Source organism: Neovison vison, chromosome 1 (assembly GCF_020171115.1).
Source record: "Neovison vison isolate M4711 chromosome 1, ASM_NN_V1, whole genome shotgun sequence".
NCBI lineage: Eukaryota > Metazoa > Chordata > Mammalia > Carnivora > Mustelidae > Neogale > Neogale vison.
Window position 1 is genome coordinate 222573412 of NC_058091.1, and position 22345 is coordinate 222595756.

At 35.3% G+C, this 22345-nt stretch overlaps 1 protein-coding gene across 1 annotated transcript in view; it reads left to right on the forward strand.

The window, feature by feature from the left end:
- Positions 1-2815: 2815 nt before the first annotated feature.
- The window catches only part of CENPK (centromere protein K), a 36921-nt gene continuing 17391 nt past the window's right edge, over positions 2816-22345 (forward strand). Inside the window, exons 1-5 of the mRNA XM_044268151.1 lie at positions 2816-2828; positions 8351-8499; positions 10775-10831; positions 16300-16372; positions 20846-20892. Coding sequence (XP_044124086.1) covers positions 8383-8499; positions 10775-10831; positions 16300-16372; positions 20846-20892 — 294 coding nt within the window. The 5' untranslated portion in view covers positions 2816-2828; positions 8351-8382. The remainder of the gene's footprint in view (positions 2829-8350; positions 8500-10774; positions 10832-16299; positions 16373-20845; positions 20893-22345) is intronic.

Genomic DNA, 22345 nt, shown 5'->3' on the forward strand with positions numbered 1-22345 from the left:
AGTAAGGTAAGGTGGAGAAAAAAATATTAAAATCATAAGGAAGAGAAATACATTTTCAGTACTATGCGTGTATTTACTGGGGGGAAAAATGTTTAAGTGGAGCTGCAGTGTTAAGCAGTATGTTGTTCAAGGGCCAGCTGTGTTAGTTCTGGGTAGACGACATAATGATTGGCTATTCGTATATATTTCAAAATGATCACCACAGTATCTAGTTAACATCTGTCACCATGCGTACAGAATTTTTTTTCTCTGTGATGAGACCCTTGAAGATCTACTGTCTTAGAAACTTTCAAATACAGTATTATTGACTATAGTCACAAGCTGCCCATTTCATTCCCATGACTTACTGTTTTATAACTGCAAGTTTGTACTTTATGGCCCCCTTGACCCATTTTTCCCTCTCCCCACACTGCCTCTGGTAACTACCAATCTGTTCTCTGTATCTATGAACTTGGTTCCCTTTCTTTACCCCCCCCACTCAAGGTTCCACATTGCACTTAAGTGGAATCATTTGAGAATTGTCTTACTCAGTCTGATTTATTTCATTTAGCATAATGCCCTTGAGAGCCATCTTTGTTATTGCAAACAGGAAGAGTTCCTTCTTTTTTTTTTTTAAGGTTTTTTTTTTTTTAAGAATTTTTTTTAAAGATTTTATTTATTTATTTGACAGGGATCACAAGTGGGCAGAGAGGCAGGCGGGGGGGGGGGGGGGGGGGGGGGGGGGGGGGAAGCAGGCTTCCCACGGAGCAGAGAGCCTGGGATCATGACCTGAGCGAAGGCAAAGGCTTTAACCCACTGAGCCACCCACGCGCCCCGAGTTGCTTCTGTTTTTATAGCTGAATAATATTTCTTTGTGTAGGGGGTGTGTGTGTGTTTATACATGGCCACATTTCCTTTATCCATTCGTCTATGAATACCTAGGTTGTTCCCATATCTTGGTTGCTAATTAATGCTGTAGTGAACATGGTGGGTGCATGGATCTTTGAATTAGTGTTTTCATTTGCTTCAGATAAGTATCCAGAAGAGGAGTTGCTGGATCATATGGTGGTTCTGTGTTTAATTTTTTGAGGAACCTCCAAGATATTTTCCACAGTGGCAGTGCGAATTTACCTTCCCACCAATCATGCGTATTTCTTGTCTTTTTGAAAATAGCTATTCCAAGAGGTATGAGGTGATATCTCATACTGGTTTTGATTTGCATTTACCGATGATGAGTGATGTTGAGCATCTTTACATGTACCCGTTGGCCATCTTTCTTCTTTAGAGAAATTTCTATTCAGATCCTCTGCCTACTTTTTAATTGAAAAAAAATTTTTTTTTTGCTTTTGAGTTGTAAGAGTTCTAACAGACTTTGAATATTAACCCTTTTTTAGAAATGATTTTCAAATATTTTCTCCCCTTCCATTTTCATTTTGTTGATGGTTTCCTTTGCTGAGCAGAAACTTTAGTTTGCTGAATTCACACTTGTTTATTTTTTTCTTTTGTTGCCTTTGCTTTTGGTGTCAGCACCCATTTCCACAAACACATACCTGCCAAATATCCCCAAGGAGATTACTGCCTATATTTCTTCCAGGAGTTTTTGTAGTTTCAGGTCTTACATTAAAGTCTTTAATCCATTCCGAGTTAATATTTGTGTAAGGTGTTAGGTAGTCGTCCTGTTTGATTCTTTTGCATGTGGCTATCCAGTTTTCCCAACACAATTTATTGAAGACACTGTTTTTTCCCCATTGTTTATTACTGACTCCTTTGTTGTAAATTGACCATATGTGTGTGGGGTTTATTTCTGGGCTTTCCGTTCTATTCCATTGATCTTAGAACTGTGTGGATACTTTCTAATAGTTTATTTCATGTATATTAGTCTTTTTCCAATAATAGTATGAGTTTCTTTAATTTGGTATTAGATCTTTTAAGTTTGTATAGCATAGTATCCCTAAATATGGCAATATTCCTCAGTACATGAGTGGGAATTGGAATACTAACTGAGATCCCCGAGGTTGACTTGCCCTCTTTTTAGGAAGGTACATTTAAGGATACAAAATGTACTAAAGGGATAGAGTTAAACTCTTATACATTTTAAAAAATCTGTATTCTAGGGGCGCCTGGATGGCTCAGTGGGTTAAGCCTCTGCCTTTGGCTCTGGTCATGATCTCAGGGTCCTGGGATCGAGTCCCGCATCGGGCTCTCTGCTCAGCAATTGAGCCTGCTTCCTCCTCTCTCTCTCTGCCTGCCTCTCTGCCCACCTGTATCTCTGTCAAATAAATAAATAAAATCTTTAAAAAAAAATCTGTATTCTCATGCTACATTGAGTTTCTATTTCAGCTAGTTTGTTGAACACCTATCCACACACATGCACACAAATAATTTCACATTTTTTTCACATACAATGTATTTTACTGATTAATATTCGACAAAGTGGGGAAAGAACAATTTGCACTTAATTTTTAAGTTAAGGTATATTTAAAACAAATAGGTGTATATGTTTGACTTTTTTGCTTGAAAATATTCTAAAATTGTTAATGATTGTGGCTTTGTGTACTTAACTATATCTTTTATGTATACCAAGGAAGATGTTCTCTGCAAACATTTTTGGATATGGCATAAGTTACTTAACTAGTCTTACTAATTGACTTCAGAAAGGTAATTGTAATGTTAATAGCTAATTATGATATATTTCATTATATGCCTGGTGCAGTTCTAAGAGCTTTATACATAGTAACCTGTTGAACTGTGATAAATCTATGGGGTAAGTAATATTATTATCTTCATTTTACAGATAAGGAAACTGAGGCTCAGACTATTTAAGTGACTTGCCCAAGATCACACAGCTTGTAAGTATTAAAGCTGGGAATAAACCTAGATAGTCCAATTGTAGAGTTCACACAAGGTTTTTTGGATAATGCTGTAGTAAGCATACTCATGTAGACTGAAGCAAATATATCTTAGTATTATTCCTAGGAATAGAATTTTTGGGTCAGAAAGTAACTGTATTTAAAATTTTGATGGATATTGCTTATTATCCTCCAAAGTGATTGGTTTACCAACAGTGCACAGTTCTTTTTCAACACTCTTTTCAATATTGTTTCTTTTTTCTTTTTTTTTTAAATAATGCTTATGTACACCGAATTTACCTAATAACCTCATTAAGCCACTTCTTTTTTTTTTTTAAGGATTATATTTATTTATGTGACAGAGAGATATCACAAGCAGGCAGAGAGGCAGGCAGAGAGAGAGAGGAGGAAGCAGGCTCCCTGCTGAGCAGAGAACCCAATGCGGGACTCGATCCCAGGACCCTGAGATCATGACCTGAGCCGAAGGCAGCGGCTTAACCTACTGAGCCACCCAGGCGCCCTCTGTTTCTTTTTTCTTTTCTTCAAGATTTTATTTATTTGACAGAGAGAGAAATCACAAGTAGGCAGAGAGGCGGCGGGCAGAGGGTGGGGGGGAAGCAGGCTTGCAGAGAGCCTGATGCAGGGCTCAATCCCAGGACCCTGAGATCATGACCTGCCTGAGCCGAACCCACTGAGCCACCCAGGCACTCCAAATTTTATTTATTTTTTTAAGATTTTATTTATTTATTTGAGAGAGAGACAGTGAGAGAGAGCATGAGCAAGGAGAAGGTCAGAGGGAGACTCCCCTTTGAGCTGGGAGCCCAATGCGGGACTTGATCCCGGAACTCCAGGATCATGACCTGAGCCGAAGGCAGTCGTCCAACCAACTGAGCCACCCAGGTGTCCCCAAATTTTAACTTTTTAATGATATCTTTGTTTATGCAAAATTTTAAAAAAATTTTATAGAGATTTTTACTTAGTTTTGTTAGGAATGCTTTTCCAATCCAAGCAAAAAAGGTGTCTCCATGTTTTCTTCATGTTCTATTTTATCATTTCTGTTTTTGGAATTTTTGAGGAATGCAGGGATGGTGTTAAGATTGAAGTGTATATCTAGGGTTATTTTCCCCCCCAAATACTATGCAGTTAGTTAAAAAGAATGAGTAAGTTCTATAGAAGGCCAAATTATACATGGAGGAAAAAGCAATATAGTATAGGAAATATCCTCCAATTAGGATTGTTCTTGTATCCCTTTAATTTGCATTGCTATAGAGGCACCTGCTTGGCTCAGTCAGTTAAGCATCTGCTTTCGGCTTAGAGTCCTGAGATTAAGTCCCTCATTGGGCTCTCTGAGGAGCCTATTTCCCTCTCTCCCCACCACCTGCTCATTCTTTCTCTCTGTCAAATAAATAGATAAAATTTTTTAAAAATTTACATTGCCATCTCTGTTATATATCATAGGTCCATAAATGTGTGAATAGATAAAATTTTTTAAAAATTTACATTGCCATCTCTGTTATATATCATAGGTCCATAAATGTGTGAATCTAGAAGGACTTTCTTTTTGTGTTCCATTGCTCAGTTTGCCTATCCATGTGCTAATTCTACAATATAAAAACTAGTATGGTTTTATAATAAGTTTAAAATCTGATAAAGTAAGTCTTCTCATCTTCATGATGGTCTTGGCTATTTTTGGCTTCTTACCTTTCTGTAAACTTAAGAATTAGCTTGTCATGTGCCACAAAAACAAGAAAAAATTAGATCAACTTGAGGGAAATAACATCTTTACAGTATTGAGTCCTTCAATCTGTGAACATGATGTATCTCCCTAAATTTCTTTAAAACCTCTCTGTTTGGGGTGCCTTTGGCTCAGGTCATGATCTCAGGGTTCTGGAATTGAGCCCTGCATCGGGCTCTCTACTCAGCAGGGAGCCTGCTTCCCCCTCTCTCTCTCCCTGCTTCTCTGCCGACTTGTGATCTCTCTCTCTCTCTGTCAAATAAATAAATAAAATCTTCAAAACCAAACAAACAAAAAAAACCTCTCGGTTGATAAGTCTGATTAAACAATATAAAACTTAAGTTCCATAAGAGTAGAAATGTTTTGGGGGAGTGGGTTATTCTGATTTGCATTTGGTGTTGTGGGTTAGACATCTTTATTATTCTTTTTTGTTCTGTCTACTTCCTTAAAATTGTCCCACCTTGGAATTTCATGCCATCAGACTCCACCACCTACCACTCCTTGCAGTGGTCATCTAGCAGGATTATATCATGCTCCTTCATTTCTTGAAGATTTTTAGCTTCTGGTTCACTGCAACCTTCTGCAAAACTACTGTCCTGCTTCATGGTGACTTTAATACCCATCTATGGCCTCTCTTTTTCTTGACCTCTTTTCCTCTAGTGATTATATTCTCCATCTTAGAGTAGTTACTCATTCCTGTGGTCATACCTGAAAGACTGTCATTCTTTCACTTTGTCTTTGTCTGCATCTGTGCTGCTGCTACACTATGGAAGAAAACATATAATCATGATTTAGTTTCCCTTTAAATTGATAACTAATAATCTCAAGTGGGCATTTAATGCTACCCATTTATCCTACTATTTTATTCTTTCCTGTTCTCTTATATATGTATTTTATATATTTCTTAATATATTTCTTAAATCTTTAGTGCTTTTCCTCATCCTCATTCATAGCCTCTGACCTTAGTTAACCATTTTCCTGAGAAAAGAGAAGCAGTCCAAATAGAACTTCCAAAAGATCCTATCAACACATCTACTCATGTACTGCCTCTATGCCCCTAATATTCTGCCTACACTGGATGAACTATATATACTTCGATCTTAAATCAACCCCTCTACATGTGTACTAAATCTCATTCTTCTTTCTCTCCTGCAACTTCTGCAGTATTTCCTTCTGTGTCATTTAAGCTGCTCTATTTTCTTGTCTTTTTTTTTTACCCTGAAGATTTATTTATTAGAGAGAGAGAGAGAGAGAGAGAAAGTGCACGCAAGCGAGAATGGGGAGAAGCAGAGAGAGACTCTCACGTGGACTCCGCACTGAGCATAGAGCCCACGCAGGGCTCTATCTCACTACCCTGAGATCATGACCTAAGCTGATATCAAGGGTCAGATGCTCAATCGCGTGAGCCACCCTGGTGCCTCTCTACCAAAACTACTCTTATAAAGGCCTCCAGTTTTGTGTATTTACTCCATTGAAATTATTGTGACAAATTATCCTAAGACTTAAAGGTGTAAAGCAACCATTTACTATGCTCAACAATTCTTTGCATCAAGAATTTAGGCAGAATGCAGCAGGACAGCTTTTTTCTCTTCCACAATGTCTAGGCCCTTGTCTAGAAGACTCAATAGTCTAAGGGCTGAATCACGAAGAATGTTCATGTTCATGTCTAATGGTTGATGCTAGCTTTTAGCTGCGATCCTCAGTTCCTTTCTATATGGGCTTTACCATTGGTCTCTTCATTTGTGCCAGTTTGGACTTTCTCACAGAATGTTAGCTGCTTTGTAAGGGAGAGTACTCTGAGACTGTTCTGAGGTAATAGTGCTATTGCCTTTTATGACTTAGTCATAAAGACGGTCAGAAAGTCATAGGTTCATGGGGAGGATAAATAGGCTCTAACTCTGAATAGGGAGTGATAACCTGAAATATTGCTGTGACTATTTTTGGAAAATACAGTCCTCAACTCATATTGCTAAGTAAATTGTCAATCTGTTTTTATCTAATTTACCTTTCTTATATTTGATAATTTGATAATTCATCACTCCTTCCTTTAGTACTTTCGTATTTTGAATTTCAGGATTTCATACTCTTATTAATTTTCCTCTTACCCCTTTGGTGCTTTTTAGACTGTTTTGGTGGTTCTTCCTCATTTTCTCCAGATCTGGAACTCTTCTCATTCCTGCCTGTACACTCTTGCTTTTGTGATCTCACCCAGTCTCACGGCTTTAAATATTTTGTATGGTGATGACTCAAATTCTAGCTTGAAACTTCCCCTTCAACTCCATACACATACATTCAGTTGCTTAATCAGCATCTTCACTTTTTTAGCAAGTCTGAAATTGAATTCTTAATCATCTCTCCCCCATACCTTGCTGAATCTGTTTCCTCCACTCTCTTCTTCATCTTAGAAATCAACTGGCAACTCCATCTTTCTAATTACTTAGTTCTAAACTTTATTTTTAAAAAGATTTTATTTATTTATTTGACAGAGAGAGAGATCACAAGTAGGCAGAGAGGCAGGTACAGAGAGAGAGGGAGAAGCACGTTCCCCGCTGAGCAGAGAGCCCGACGTGGGGCTCGATCCCAGGACCCTGAGATCATGACCCGAGCTGAGGCAGAGGCTTAACCCACTGAGCCACCCAGGCGCCCCAGTTCTAAACTTTTTTTTTTAAAAAAAGATTTTGTTTATTTATTTGACAGATTAGGCAGAGAGAGAGAGATAGAGAGGGCAAAACAGGCTCCCTGCTGAGCAGAGAGCCCTATGCGGGCCTCGATCCCAGGACCCTGGGATCATGATCTGAGCTGAAGGCAGAGGCTTTAACCCACTGAGCCACCCAGGCGCCCTCTAAACTTTTTAATAATAAAAAATTTCTTGGATCATTGCAATAGCTTTCTAACTAGTTTTCTGCTTCTGACCTTACTGGCTGTTCTTAACCAGAGTTTTACTGTTAAAATTTAATTCAAATTAAGTCATTCTCCTATTGAAAACCCTCTAATTGTTTATTATCTCAGCTAAAGTCGTTAAAATGGCTTACAAAGCCCACATGGTCTCATCCCTCTAATCTCTCTGATTCCATCTTGTGTTCTCTGCTGTACTTTGCTCCAATCACACACAGCTTTACTTCTCCAGGAACATGCCAGTCATATTTCCTGCCCCAGGGTCTTTGCACTGGCAGTTCTCGGCCTGCAGCCTCTTCCTTTAAATATCTCCATGTTTCACTTCCTTATCTCCTTCATGTTTTTTGCTCATTTATCAACTTCTCAATGACCTTAAGTGACCACAATTGTTTACAAAATTGTATTACCTCTGCCTAAGCACTTCCTATTTTCTTCCCTGTCTTGCTTTCCTCCATAAAATTATAATTATTTCCACTTATATTGGGGTGCCTGGATGGCTCACTTGGTTAAGCATCCCACTCTTGATTTCAGCTCAGCTCATGATCTTAGGGTCCTGGGAGGGAGCCCCATTTAGGCTCCTCACTCAATGCGGAGTCTGCTTGAAGATTCTGTCTTTCTCACTTTGCCCCTTCACCTACTAGCATGCACTCTCTCTCGCTCTCTCTGTCTCTCTCAATAAATAAATAAATCTTTTTTAAAAAGTTATTATTTCCATTTGTAAATTATTTGATATATATATAGAGAGAGAAAGAGAGAAAAATGTAAGTTCCATGATAGGGAAGGACTTTTGCCCATTTTGTTGACTCTTCACATGTATAGTTCCTAGGTGAGTATCTGGGAGGTGATAGGTGTTCAGCAATATTGTTAAATGAATAAATATTTTTTACTTCAGTTTTTCTTACAAGGCTAATTATTACAAGGCACATGTCAGTGAATCAGCAAGATCTGGATCCAGACAGTACTACAGATATGGAAGATGTTACAAATGCTGAAGAGGAACTTATTAAAGAATGTGAAGAAATGTGGAATGATATGGAAGAAGTAAGTACCAAGAGGTAAAAGTGAGATATATATATATAGATATATAGATATATATATATATATAAAATCTATAAGATTTAATTCCATTTCATTAATAGACTTAAGAAAAATAATTATGCTTGTTCCTTAAAGCCATTATATTATACGATAAATGTTATATATAGCTTTTAGACCTTTAAGCATTTATTTGGGACTCTTTATGCTACAGAATATAGAGCTATAGAAAGAAAAAATTATTGACAGTCCCTGCCATAGGAGGTTATCTTCTAATAGAGGCAGTAGTCATTGTATTAGAAATATTGTGGTAGAAATGCAAAGACATCTTTAGGACTAGTAATAAACCTAGATTGAAAGAGTCAAGGATAGCTTTCTAAAAGCAGTAATAACTAGGGGTGCCTAAGGTGGCTCAGTTGGTTAAGTGTCTGACTCTTGCTTTCTCCTTGGGTCATGATCTCAGGGTTCTGAGATTGGGCTCTGCATCAGGCTCTGGGCTGGGTGGGAGCCTTAAGAGTCTTTCTCTCCCTCTCCTTCAACCCCTCCCACCACCTCTAAAAATTAAATAAATAAATAAAAAGCAGTAGAAACTGAATTCATTTCTAGAGAATAAAGTGGAAGTAGCCTCTGAGAGAGTTACACAAAGGAGAAGGAAAAAAACATATAAACATTGGGAAAGATTAGAGAATTCTAGGTAGAATATTACAACTTAGTAAATTAGAAGAAGGATCTGTGGAGTGAGGCTGGAAAAGTAATTAGGAGCAAAAACATGGAGGATTTTGTCGAGTTTATAGTATGGGGAGCTATTGAAAGATTATAAACATGAAGTGACATGAGATGCGGTTTGGGAAAAGTACTTGGTGATTTTGAAGAAAACGAAATATAGAGGATGGAGACTGTAGGTAGAAAGAGCATTTAGAAGGCTCTAGTACTAGCTCTGAATAAGTACTATAGGACTAAATCCTATCATTGCAAATGGTAGGTTTCAGGAGTTACTAAGGAGGTAGGACCAAAAGGATTTGGAATTTAATTGTTCTGAAATGGGGGAAAATTACAGATCTTTTCAGGTTTCTCGTTTGGGCCAACCTTGGTGAGGTTCATTTCCTAAGACAGAATAGAGAAGTAGAGAGAACATGTAATTATGGAGTTTGAGTGAAAATATGAATTAATTTAGAAAAAGTTGTCTTTGAAATTTATGTACATTTTCTGATGAGCCAGAATCACTTCTGGTAAATTGCAATATATTGGTAAAAGTTTTTTCTACTAGCATCGTGTATGGTATAGGCCACAGGCTTCACATCCTTTTCTTTGCTGTAAAATTTTATATTAAAGCAGGTTATTGGTTTTCTTTTTTTCCTTTTTTCTAAATTATTTTTTAATATAAATTATTGGTACTCCCTGTGATTAGTGTATTTTCAAGATAATATATATAATTGTTTTTTGTTTGTTTTGGTATTTTTTCAGTATAGAAATGGAATTTAGAGATAAAAAATTTTGGAGGGTGCCTGGGTGGTGTAGTCAGTTAAGTCTTTATTTTGGCTCAAGTAGTGATCTCAGGGTCTGGAAATAAAGCTCCATGTTGGGCTCTGAACTCAGCATGTAGTCTGCTTGGGATTCTTTCTCTCCTCTCTTTGCCCCTCTCCCTGCCCCTGCTTGCTCTCAAATAAATAAATCTTAAAAAAAATTTTTTTTTTGTATAAAGAGATAACTGCTACTAGAAATAAACACGAGTAAAATTTAAATTACCCATATTTTCAGTCAGATGTAATCACTATTAATGGTTGTGGGTTTTTTTTTTAAATGGAATAGAAACAGTATCTCCTGAAGGCTTTATTTTCTAATGATCTTAACTATCTTTTTACGTCTTTTTGTTATTTTTCTACAGTGCTTTCCTTCTTATTCTCTTATTTCCTATTTTTCTATTATCTAACTTCAAATTCACTCTAGCTATTAGTTTGTATTTTCTTTTTCTTTATTTCTTATGCTCATTTTTTTGTTCTATGTAGACTCTAGTATCCCTTTCTACTTTTGATGTATTCATCATGGGACCTGTTTGGGGGCCTTCCTGATCCTCTTACTTAGAAAGTGAGGAATGTAAACTCTTCTCTTTCATCAGTTATTTGTATTTATTATTTTAAAAGGAATATTACACTGACTGGTATAAAAGAGGTAAAAGTAATTGTCTGTTATATATAAAAGCTTATAGTGTATGACTTGTTTTATTTACTTTTTTTGTTTTGCTTTGCTTTTTGTTTTGTTTTTATTTACTTTTTAAATCAAGTGTCAGAAAAAATTATCACTTGTTGGAACTGAGACACTCACTGATTCAAATGCTCAGGTATGAATTCTTTTTTTCTTCCTAAAAATAGGTAAGTTTAATTCATTTTGTTTTGGATAAGAATATTATTCATCTATATGAATGAAAGTTTGTTGATACCTATATGCTTAATCACTTGGAAAATTCTCTACTCTTCCTGATTTAAGAGAAATATTCTAAATACTTTTTAAATAAAGTATTATAAATATTTTCTTTATTATCTTTTAATAGTTACACATATGTTTAACTGTTGAGTAAAAAACTGCAATTAAGATACCTTGTTAAAAATTTGAACACCTTTTCTACTTTGTCTTGGGTATAATACCCAGTTTTTTTTTTTTTACTGTATGTGTGAAACTTAACTGATTTTATTATATGCTTAAATAAAGGATTAAGATATCCATTTTAATAATCAAGGACCTATGAAATTGGTTTAGGAATATACCAGTGGATCAGTACAATGGATTCAGAATTTTTAAAATGACAAATATGGGGCACCTGGGTGGCTCAGTGGGTTAACCCTCTGCCTTCGGCTCAGGCCATGATCTCAGGGTCCTGGGATCGAGCCCCACATTGGGCTCTCTACTCAGCGGGGAGCCTGCTTACCCCTTCTCTCTGCCTGCCTCAGACTACTTATGATTGCTCTCTTTCTCTCTGTCAAATAGATAAATAAAATCTAAAAAAAAAAACAAAAAACAAAAAAACGACAAAGATGATAGCCAGTTTGTGGGAAAAGGATGAATTAGTTAATACATGATAGTGGTGCAACTAGTTATCCATTTGGGAGAAAATAAAATTGGACCTCTGTATTTCATTGTAGAAACATATATTCTGGATCGATTGCTATAAAAATCTAACAAGAAAAGTTGGGGGACTATTTGTGCAATCTAAGGACAAGACAAACTTCTTGGCTAATAGTAGAAACCTAGATATTATAAAAGAAAACGAGATATATTTGTCCATATGAAAAATTAAAAATGTTTTAGTGTTAACTTTAAGAACACAGTCAAATATACAATTGACTCTAAAGAAAGATCTCTAAACTGGTAGTAGCATGTCAGAAGACATAAGAATCAATTGAAAGTACTCCTGAATTCCGAATCACACAGTTTACATTTGAAAACAGGTTCTGTTTGTTACAAGGGCAGCAGGTGAGGAAGGTGTATGCTTGTGTCTGCCACCAGCAAGCTCCAGTTGGGGGTTCATGTGCTTCATGGCCTTTTACAGAGCAGAAGACAAGTGAAGTCAGAATCAGGACCAGCAGTCATCAGTTTATGGAGGGAGATATAATATGGAAGCTTTCTTGAGGGCTTTCATTTTTTTGTTCTACTTCTTTTCATTACAATTGGAATCAAGTTTACGTGTAAACTATTGGTGATTTAAGTTTCCTTTTGTTCTATTTAGTGTAAAACTGTCTAATTGGAAAAAAGGAAGTTATGAAAAATAAAGATTGAACTACTGCTCCATAAAAACATAAATTTGATATCATTGGAGCATGAAAAGGAATAATGACCTTGATTGATTATAACAATATGAAAAAATGAAAATCTGTGAGCATAACAATACTGAATAAAAATGAGAATGAGAGAGAAAAAGAAGGGGGAAAAAACTAACTTGTCACTTTTGGAAGTATCTATTATATGAGGTCTTTAAAAATTAGTAATAGAGAATTAAACCATCTTTTAAAAAAATTTTGCATCTATCAATAAATATAGAGTTCTCTTATATCAGGTAAAACTGAATATTGTATTTGAAACAGCCTTGTATAGTAAATAAACTCTTATCTGGTTTTTTTGGGAAATATGGCTTTCATATTGTAGAAACTGAGACCTGCTGAATCAGGATTATTAGTAAGGTGGAGCAGACACTCTGGAAAACAGTATGGAGATTCCTCAAGAGGTTGAAAATAGAGTTACCATATGACCCAGCTATTGCACTACTGTGTATTTACCCTAGAGATACAAATATAGTGATCCAAAGGGGCATCTGCATCCCAAGGTTTATAGCAGCAATGTTCACAATAGCCAAACTATGGAAAGAGCCCAGATGTCCATTGACAGATGAATGGATAAAGAAGACGTGATTTATATATACAATGGAATACTCAGCCATCAAAAAAAAAAAAAAAAGAGATCTTGCCATTTGCAATGACATGGATGGAACTAGAAGGTGTTTTGCTAGACAAAACAAGTTAATCAGAGAAAGAAAATTATCATATGATCTCACTCTTGTGGAATTTAAGAAATAAAACAGGATTATAGGGAAAAAGGAGAAATCAAAACAATATGAAATTGAAGAGGGAGACAAACTCTAAGAGACTTTTAATCATAGGAAACAAACAGGGTTGCTGGAGGGGAAGGGGTAAGGTGATGGGATAATTGGGAGATGGATATTAAGGAGGTCACGCGATGTGATGAGCACTGGGTATTATATAAGACCAATGAATGATTGATTTATACCTCTATAACTAATAGTATGTTGTATGTTAATTGAATTAAAATTAAAAAAACTTCTCAAAATAAAAAAGTAAAATAAAATAATTGCATAGTTTAAAGAAAAGGAATACTAGATGCTATAAATAGTAATTGAATGAGTACATTTTTAAATCCACCCCCTCCCCCGCATGAAAAAAATGAATCACTAGGGATTGGGCCTATACATTTCCTGAATGATTTTCATGCAGTGAGCCAAACAAACAACTGGCTTTGGTGGAAGTGCTTATATAGTTGTAAAGAATCCAACCTGAGGTAATTAGTAAGAACATTGTGTAAGGGATCCACAAAATATCTTTTTTCCTATTGTGTTGAGAGTCCCCAAGATTAACCCCAGGGGTAATTCACAACACTCACAGTAACTCACAGGAGAACTCACATAGCTCAGTGTGTAGTTATATTCATGGATAAGATACATTACATTAAAAGGATGCAGACTAAAATCAACAAAAGGAAAAGGACTATAAGGTAAAGTCCAGAGGATATAAGACAAAAACTTTCAGAAGTCCTCTCTCAGCGGAGTCCTACAAGATGTTCTTAATTCCCCCAAGGAGTTATAGTGGTATGAAATGTTTTCTACCAGGGAACCTCATTAAGATTCAATGACCAAGGTGTTTTGTGGGGACTAGTCACATAGGCACCTGCTGCATAGCAGTTACAAAATACCAGACTTCCAAAAGGAAAGCAGGTGTTCACCTTAAGTCATATTCTTTGCAAAAACAGTTAAGTCACAATGAGCCACTCTTAATAAGTTTTGGTGGGAGCCATCTCAAAATACAAGTTCCCAGTTGCCTGCCAAGGGCCAACCCTGAAAGCAGGCCTTTAACTAATCTCAGGCTTGCTTGGTTCCCTCTTTTGTGTGGTTATTAACATTAAAATTTCAGCATTAAAATTCTGTTTTTAAAGAGAGAAGTTATTTTAAATAAGAAAATGGAAGGGATTCTCAAATTTCATATAAATTACTTTAGAAATACTGCTGTTGTTTTTTAGGAAGTATTGTTTATGGCAAGATCAGAAATAATTTGAGTGTTTGCCTTAGTTGGGCTTTGGGAAGGTAAGAACTGTACTTCATCAACATAGTATAAGGTTGAAGTGTATGAAATTACTTGTTTTTTTTAAAGATTAAAAATGGAATATTTGTTATTTGATGCATTTCAACCTAATATGTGCAGGAAAAGTGATACCAATTTCTTATCCCTAAGATAGTTTTGTGTAGTTTACATACTACTTTTTAAGAATTTGTTGTTTCTTAGTTATAATTAGCATTTATAAAATTACTTTATGGTTCACAACAAACCTTTCACATTCATATTTAACTATCTATAAGAAAATAATGTTAAAGTCTCCTTTGGTAAAAATTTTAAAAACTGAAAATGCATTTTTATGCATTACATAAAGCTTTCAAATACCCTAGGTTTTTTGCCTCTTGACTATTCAATAGTCAGTGTTTTGATACAGAACAAAATCTTTGAATGAACCTGCTTTGTATCATAAAAATTGGTTAAGGGGCACCTAGGTGACTCACCTGATTAAGCATCCATTTGACTCTTGATTTTGGCTCAGGTCATGATCTCAGGGTGGTGTGATTGAGCCCCACATGGGGCTCTGTGCTTAGCCTGGAGTCTGCTTGTCGCTCTCCCTCTGCTCCTCACCCAGCTTGTGCATGCACTCTCTCTCAAATAAATAAATAAATAAAATCTTTTGAAAAATGGCTAAAAAGACAGATTTGTTCTTTCAGTGTAAATATTACGGTAATACCCATTGCATTTTTTATCTGACTGCCAATAAGAATTATATAGAGGTGATAAAAATGTTCTGAAATTTAACTTTAAGCATACATAGTCTTCAATTTAATAATCTAACCAGGCAACAGATTTATCACATAGATTTATAATTCTTAAAATTTAAGTGCTTGGAGCCACTTACTATCAGAAACATATCATCTTTAACCATTGTTTGAGATTGGTTTTTAATAAAACCAATTTAACAAAATTGGTTTTTTAAATAGCCTTTGGAAACAATCTCATTTTATAATTGTCTCTATGTATGTATTTAAATAATTTTTTTTTATTAAGTAACCTCTGCTTAATGTGGAGCTCAAACTCACAACCTGAGATCCATAGTGCATGCTCTACTACCTGAGCCAGCAACCTATCTAAAAGAAGTCGCTATTTTTCCTAAGGTGCATAGAGAAAAAAAGAGTATCTTTAGGGGTGCCTGGGTGGCTGAGTTGTTAAGTGTCTGCCTTCAGCTCAGGTCATGATCCCAGAGTCCAGGATGGAGCCCCATGTTGGGCTCTGTGCTCAGTGGGAAGCTTCTTTCTTCCTCTCCAACTCACCCTGCTTGTGTTCCTCTCTAGCTGTGTGTCTCTAGGTAAGTCAAATAAATAAATAAAATCTTAAAAAATATATATATATATCTTTAAAGTAAATTTGTGTTTTTTAAAGTAAACACTATCCCCACTGTAGGGTTTGAACTCCTGACTCCAAGATCAAGAGTTGCATGCTCTACTGACAGAGCCACCAAGTTTCCCCTAAAGCAAATTTGTCTAAAAACTGTTGGCAAGAAATAACATCTTATGTTTTTGAAGATTTTATTTTTGAGTAATCTTTATACCAAATGTGGGGTTCGAACTCACATTTCTAAGATCAAGAGCCATATGCTCCACTGACTAAGCCAGCCATATCCCCTTATATTATTATTTAGGGAATAAAAAATATATTTAGGTCCTTTTATTTTAGGTTGAGTGCTAAAGTAGAACTGATTATTTTTTAAGGCTGTCACTGGAATAACGGGCAATTTATGAGTGATAATTAATAATGGTTTAAAGCAGAATTCTGTTTGGAGTAATAATTTTTTATACTTTGGATGCCTGTTATGTTAGCTGTTTATGTTAGGAACTTGAGATAAAGTTTTAAGATGTCTACACTTTCATCTGTGAATATCTAAGAATATTTTGTAAAAAATGACTGTTTTATACTTTCTTTTTTTTTATAGTCATCATTATTAATTATGCAAGCGAAATGTTTGACTGCTGAACTCAGTCAATGGCAGAAAGAAAGCCCTGAAAGTAAGGTTCTTATTTTTAGATTTATATTTTTGTAAAGAAATTAGTGACAAATTAATTTAATGATTAGAAGAATTATAAGATCCATTTCACCTTGTTGGAATTGCCTAAATTTTTCTTTCATTTATATGTTATTTTGTGCTTATTTTATTATTATAGAGGAATATATTTGTGTGACATTATAATAATCTTGAATTATAGGAACTTATTATAGCCATCATTTGATCCTTAACAGACACTATCTTACCTTCTCAGTAGAAACTATAAATTGTGTCTTAAAAAATGAAACTTACTTAGTAGAGGGCACCTGGGTGGCTCAGTCACCTGAGGTTATGACCTCAGAGTCCTGGGACTGAGCCCTGAATTGGCTCCCTGCTCAGTGGGAGAGTCTGCTTTTCCCTCTCCCTCTACCTCTTACCCCATCTTGTGCTCTTTCCCTCTCTCCCTCTCAAATAAATAAATACAATCTTTAAAAAAAGAAAAACTTACTTAGTAGAAAAGTTATTTTATATACTTATTTACATAGGGACCAGACCACACAGATTGTATGTTGCCTCTTGACTTATTCAACAGGGGCCAGCTATATATTTGCCTTTTTTCAAGAAATAGAAAATGGCTTTATTTATTAATTATTATTATTTTAAGATTTTATTTATTTATTTGACAGACAGAGATCACAAGTAGGCAGAGAGGCAGACAGAGAGAGAGGAGGAAGCACCTCCCCACTGAGCCAAGAGCCTGATGTGGGGCTTGATCCCAGGACCCTGGGGATCACAACCTGAGCCAAAGGCAGAGGCTTTAACCCACTGAGCCACCCAGGTGCCTCTAGAAAATTGCTTTAAAATCTGCCATTAAAATACCCAGCTAGGAGATATTTTTCTATTATGAAAGCTTATTTGTTTGTGCCACCTATATGTGTATATTTGGTATTTTACATGGACTGTACCTCTTTCTTTTAACATCTCTGTTCTTTCTCCTGCCCATTTGCCTCCTTTCCCTGAGCTCCCCCCAGTTCTCATTTTAGTCCCCTTTGTAGGTTTATTGTTCTCTAATCTCAGTTGTTAGGATTCTTCTGTTCATTCTCTTTCTAGACAATTTCATCTGCATTCTTGATTTTAACTATTTAATATATTCATCCCCACCACTATTTTAAAAACTACCACATAGTAGTTTTTAAAATTTTAGCATTTTTGGTATATAGACAGTTGTTACTTTAATTTGCATTAAACTATAGATCCTGTTTCCTCCTTAGGATTATATTTAGCATCTCAAAGTCTGCTCATACTATGCTGTTAAATTTGCTGTTCTCTAGAGGACTGTGCCCAGCAATTTTCGCTTACTACTCTATATGTTATTCCAGCATTATATTTCCTCCTTTTGTTTTTATATGTTATATCTGCATTAACAACTTCTATATCAGTTTGCAAGGCCTGCCATAACAAAGTACGGTGGACTTGGATTGCTTAAACAACAGAAATTAATTTTTTTCTTAATTCTGGAGGCAGAAAATCCAAGATCAAGGTGGTTTGCAAAGTTGGTTTCTTCAGAGGCCTCTCTTCTTGCCTTATAGCTTGCCATCTTCTCCCTTGGTCTTCACATAGTCACCTGCCTGTGTACTAAACTTTTTTTAATTAAAGATTTTTTTAATTTTTATTTTTATTAATTATTTTTATTAACATATAATGAATCATCAGGCTTACACACTTCACAGCACTCACCATAGCACATACCCTCCCCAATGCCCATAATCCAACCATCCTCACTCTTTCCTTCCTTCCCCCAGCAACCTTCAGTTTATATTGTAAGATTAAGAGTCTCTTATGGTTTGTCTCCCTCCCGATCCAATCTTTTTTCATTTTTTCCTTCCCTACCCCCCAAACCTCCTGCCCTGCTCTCAAATTCCTCATATCAGAGAGATCATATGATAATTATCTTTCTCTGACTTATTTCGCTCAGCATCATACCCTCTAGTTCCATCCACATCGTTACAAATGGCAAGATCTCATTTCTTTTGATGGCTGTGTAATATTCCATTGAATATATATATATATACCACATCTGGACATCTAGCTTCTTATATAATCTTTTTGTATGAAGCTGCCAATCATAATGGAGTAGTAGGGCCCATCCTAATGACCATTTTAACTTAGTCACATCTTTAAAGACCCAGCTCCAAATATATGCACATTCTGAGGTGCTAGGGATTAGAATTTCAAAATATGAATTTGGGTGGATAGGACACAATTTTCATGACTGCTTCCAAATCTGTTTTTATAAGCCAGACTTTCTGCAATGTCATTCTTAGATATCTTTCTACTTTCTAGACATCTTTTCCAAAATATTCTACACATGCCTCAGATTTATAGATTGATCTCCATTCTCTGATCTATTGAATGGAATCTGTTTAAATCAACCATAAATTTAAGAGTCCTTCTGGATTCTTCCTTTTTCATGTATTACATATAGCCAGTCATTAAATATTAACCCCTATTGCCACACATTTACTCTAGGTCTTCATCACCAATCCACTAGTTTGTTATAATAGACTTTTATTTCTTGTTCAAGATTGTTTTTTATTAAATAGAAATTTTCAAACTTGAAAGTTAAAGGTCCACCTTCATTTTTTTGTATGTGTATTATCTAGTTTTCCCATTACTATTTGCTAAGAAAATTGTTCTTTTCCCCATTGAGTTGTCTTGGCATCCTTGTCAAAAATCATTTGACTATGTAGTGAGGATTTATTTCTGGATTCTCTGTTCTCTTTTATTGGTCTATATGTCTGTCTCTGTTGCCAGTAGCACATTTGTTTGATTATTATAGACTTATAGTAAATTTTGAAATCAGCAAATGTGAGACCACCAACTTTGTTCTTCTATTTGAAGATTATTTTGGCTATTTGGGGTACTTTGATATTCCATGTGAATTTTAGGGTGAATTTTTCTGTTTTCTACAAAAATGTTATTGGGATTTTGATAAGGATTGCATTGAAGCTATTGGTCAATGTAGGTAGTATTGGTGTCTAATAATATTAAGTCTTCTAGTCCTTGAACATAGGATATTTCTTATTGTTTCTATCTTTGATTTCTTTCAGCCACATTTTGTAGTTTTCAGCATACAAGTCTTTTGCTTCCTAGGTTAAATTTATTCTGAAGTATTTTATTATTTTTGATGCTATGTATCAGGGAATTTTAAATTTTTATTTTTCTCATTATAATCATCCCTTATATACACATTTTGTACTGGTAAAACCAAACACACAGGCTGGCTTATGGGCCAAATACCCATTTTGCTCTGGGTTGCCAGTCCCACAGACTGCCACACTGAAAGATTTAAAATAGCTTTATAGTTTTAGAAGCTGCTGTATTGTGTGGGCTGAAATGATTATATGAATCAATACTGAAGTGCTACTCATGACCACACTGACCAAAACGAAGATTATTAACTTTATGTTCTTAGAATCCTTCTCATTGCATTTATTGAAATGATTTGGTAGACATCCTGGGGCTGCCGATATACAGGGCCTATGAAGCACTTGTGGGAAGCTCTCTCCTGTCAGAAGACCCTTTAGAAATAGCAATTAGATTAGAAAATTTTCAGTAGCATATTATTTGAGAAATTTTAATTAGTACTTTATTAAAGGTAAACTTAAAGTACAAAGGTTGAACTTTTCTAAGTATAAGTATTTAATTTTGCTATACAAAATTAAAATGAAACTTTATACTCATAAATTGGCAAAAATTTAGGAGAGTTTGTATCTTTTGCTGTTTCTTATTGCTAGTAGAAATTCTTTAGAAAAGAATCTGGCATCCTATATTAAAATAAAAAATACATATTTCCTTCTATGAAATTCCATTTCTGGGAATTTTATCCCAAAGAAATAAAAGCACTAGTACATAAAGACATAAGTTTAAAAATGCTTATGGCATCATTGTTTTTTGTGGCTAAAAGTTAAGTACAAAGTTAATGTTCAGTCAGTACTGTTATCAGTCAATACACTATGGTACATTTATCCTGTGAAATAATTTGAAGTGATTTAAAATTATGAATTAGATTTACACCAGATAAATAGAAAAGATTTCCATGGGGATTTTGTTGAGGAAAAATAAGAATATATATGATGCTTCATTCTTGTAAAACCAGCAATAGCAAAATGAATAACCCTTGCATGTATATGTACAGATGATATACATGTACATATATATACACATGCATAGGATCATATAATTAGAGATATATTTAAGGACACACTATAGATTATTAACTTTATTTTTGAGAAATTGAAAAACAAAACAAAAGGCACAAAACCCAAAAATGCTTCAATGTCATGTTTGTCTAAAATTATATGTAAGTTGGTTATATATGTAAAGATGTTAAATAAGAAAATAGAAGTATCTCAAAAACCACAAAATCAAATTCTTTATTTTTGAGAGTTAACTAAGCATAAATGTATAATTTTGGTTTTTTTTTTTCCTGCAGTAATTCCACTGAATGAAGAAATTCTAGTGACATTAGGAAAAGAAGAGGTAAGTCACTTGATCAATCTGCAGTTTGGGATTCATGATATAAGTAGGATGAATCTACTTTAAAGCCATATTGATTTTTTATTTTGATTTTATGTTTTATTGGTTGGAATATTTTAAATTACTTGAATTTTGTTTCACCAATTTGTATACAGAACTGTTATTAGTATTTAATAGTAAACTTTATTCTTTTTCTTAATTTTCAGTTGATTAAACTCCTCATAATAAAAGCATAAACAGGGGCGCCTGGGTGGCTCTGTGGGTTAAGCCGCTGCCTTCGGCTCAGGTCATGATCTCAGGATCCTGGGATCAAGTCCCGCATTGGGCTCTCTGCTCAACAGGGAGACTGCTTCCTCCTCTCTCTCTCTGCCTGCCTCTCTGCCTACTTGTAATCTCTCTCTGTCAAATAAATAAATAAAATCTTTAAAAAAAAAAAAAAGCATAAACATTAAACGTAGTTAAATGATGATAATATAATCTGTTCTTCTCAAAACTTAACCTACATATCAATAAAGACATTTTTTAACATGTAAGTCCATTAGGTCAAACAAGAATTGTAAACAAAGTTGTAATGCATGGAAAGAAATAAGTATCTATGTGTCAAGAGAATTAGACAGGGATGAAAAGATATGTGCCCTACAGAGTTGAAAAAAGTCTTGGGATTTGAAGGAACCTAATACCTCAGTATTCAGGGTTCAAGTCCAAAGCTAAAAACAAGATTTCTTTAACAGCAGAACATGACTGTCAGGCTTTCTCTCTTCTAATCAGGCAGCTAACTTTTTACTCCCATACTTAGAAAATGGAGGTATTGGATAAGGAGACATTAAACTACTGAGGCTCTGGACTCAGAGATACCAGGTTGGGTGTTTAGTAGGGTTGGTGTGCAGGTCAAAAGTCAGAAAGATCATTACTGTGTGGTGGAAGTACCAGCTCCTTCTCCAGAGGTCTTACAATCTATTATAAAATAACCTCAGACTGGAGATAAACTAATCTTCTCTGGAAAATCTAAACGGCTTCAGAAAAAAGATCCGTAAGTGTTAGTATATGGGGTTCTCAGTGAAAAAGCAGGATTGGTGTACATTGAAAAATCTCATTCCTACACAGAGTTTTTAGTATTTTTGAGTTTTAAACGTAAATGTCCAACCAATGGTCATCAGCATTTGTGAATGCCTCCAAACGGAAAGACAGAAACCCTAAACAACTGACAAAGATGAACCTTAAGGAAGTAGAGGTAATTCAGGGAACAAAGAACTTAATAATATCTTCAGAGAGACAAAAGTTTTTTGATTAAAAAATAACGGGAGAGGTCCCTGGGTGGCTCAGTCATTAAGCATCTGCCTTTGGCTCAGGTCATGATCCCAGGGTCCTGGGATCAAGCTCCGCTTCTGGCTCCCGGCTCAGCAGGAGGCTTGCTTCTCCTTCTCCTACTATCCCCTGCTTATGTTCCCTCTCTTGC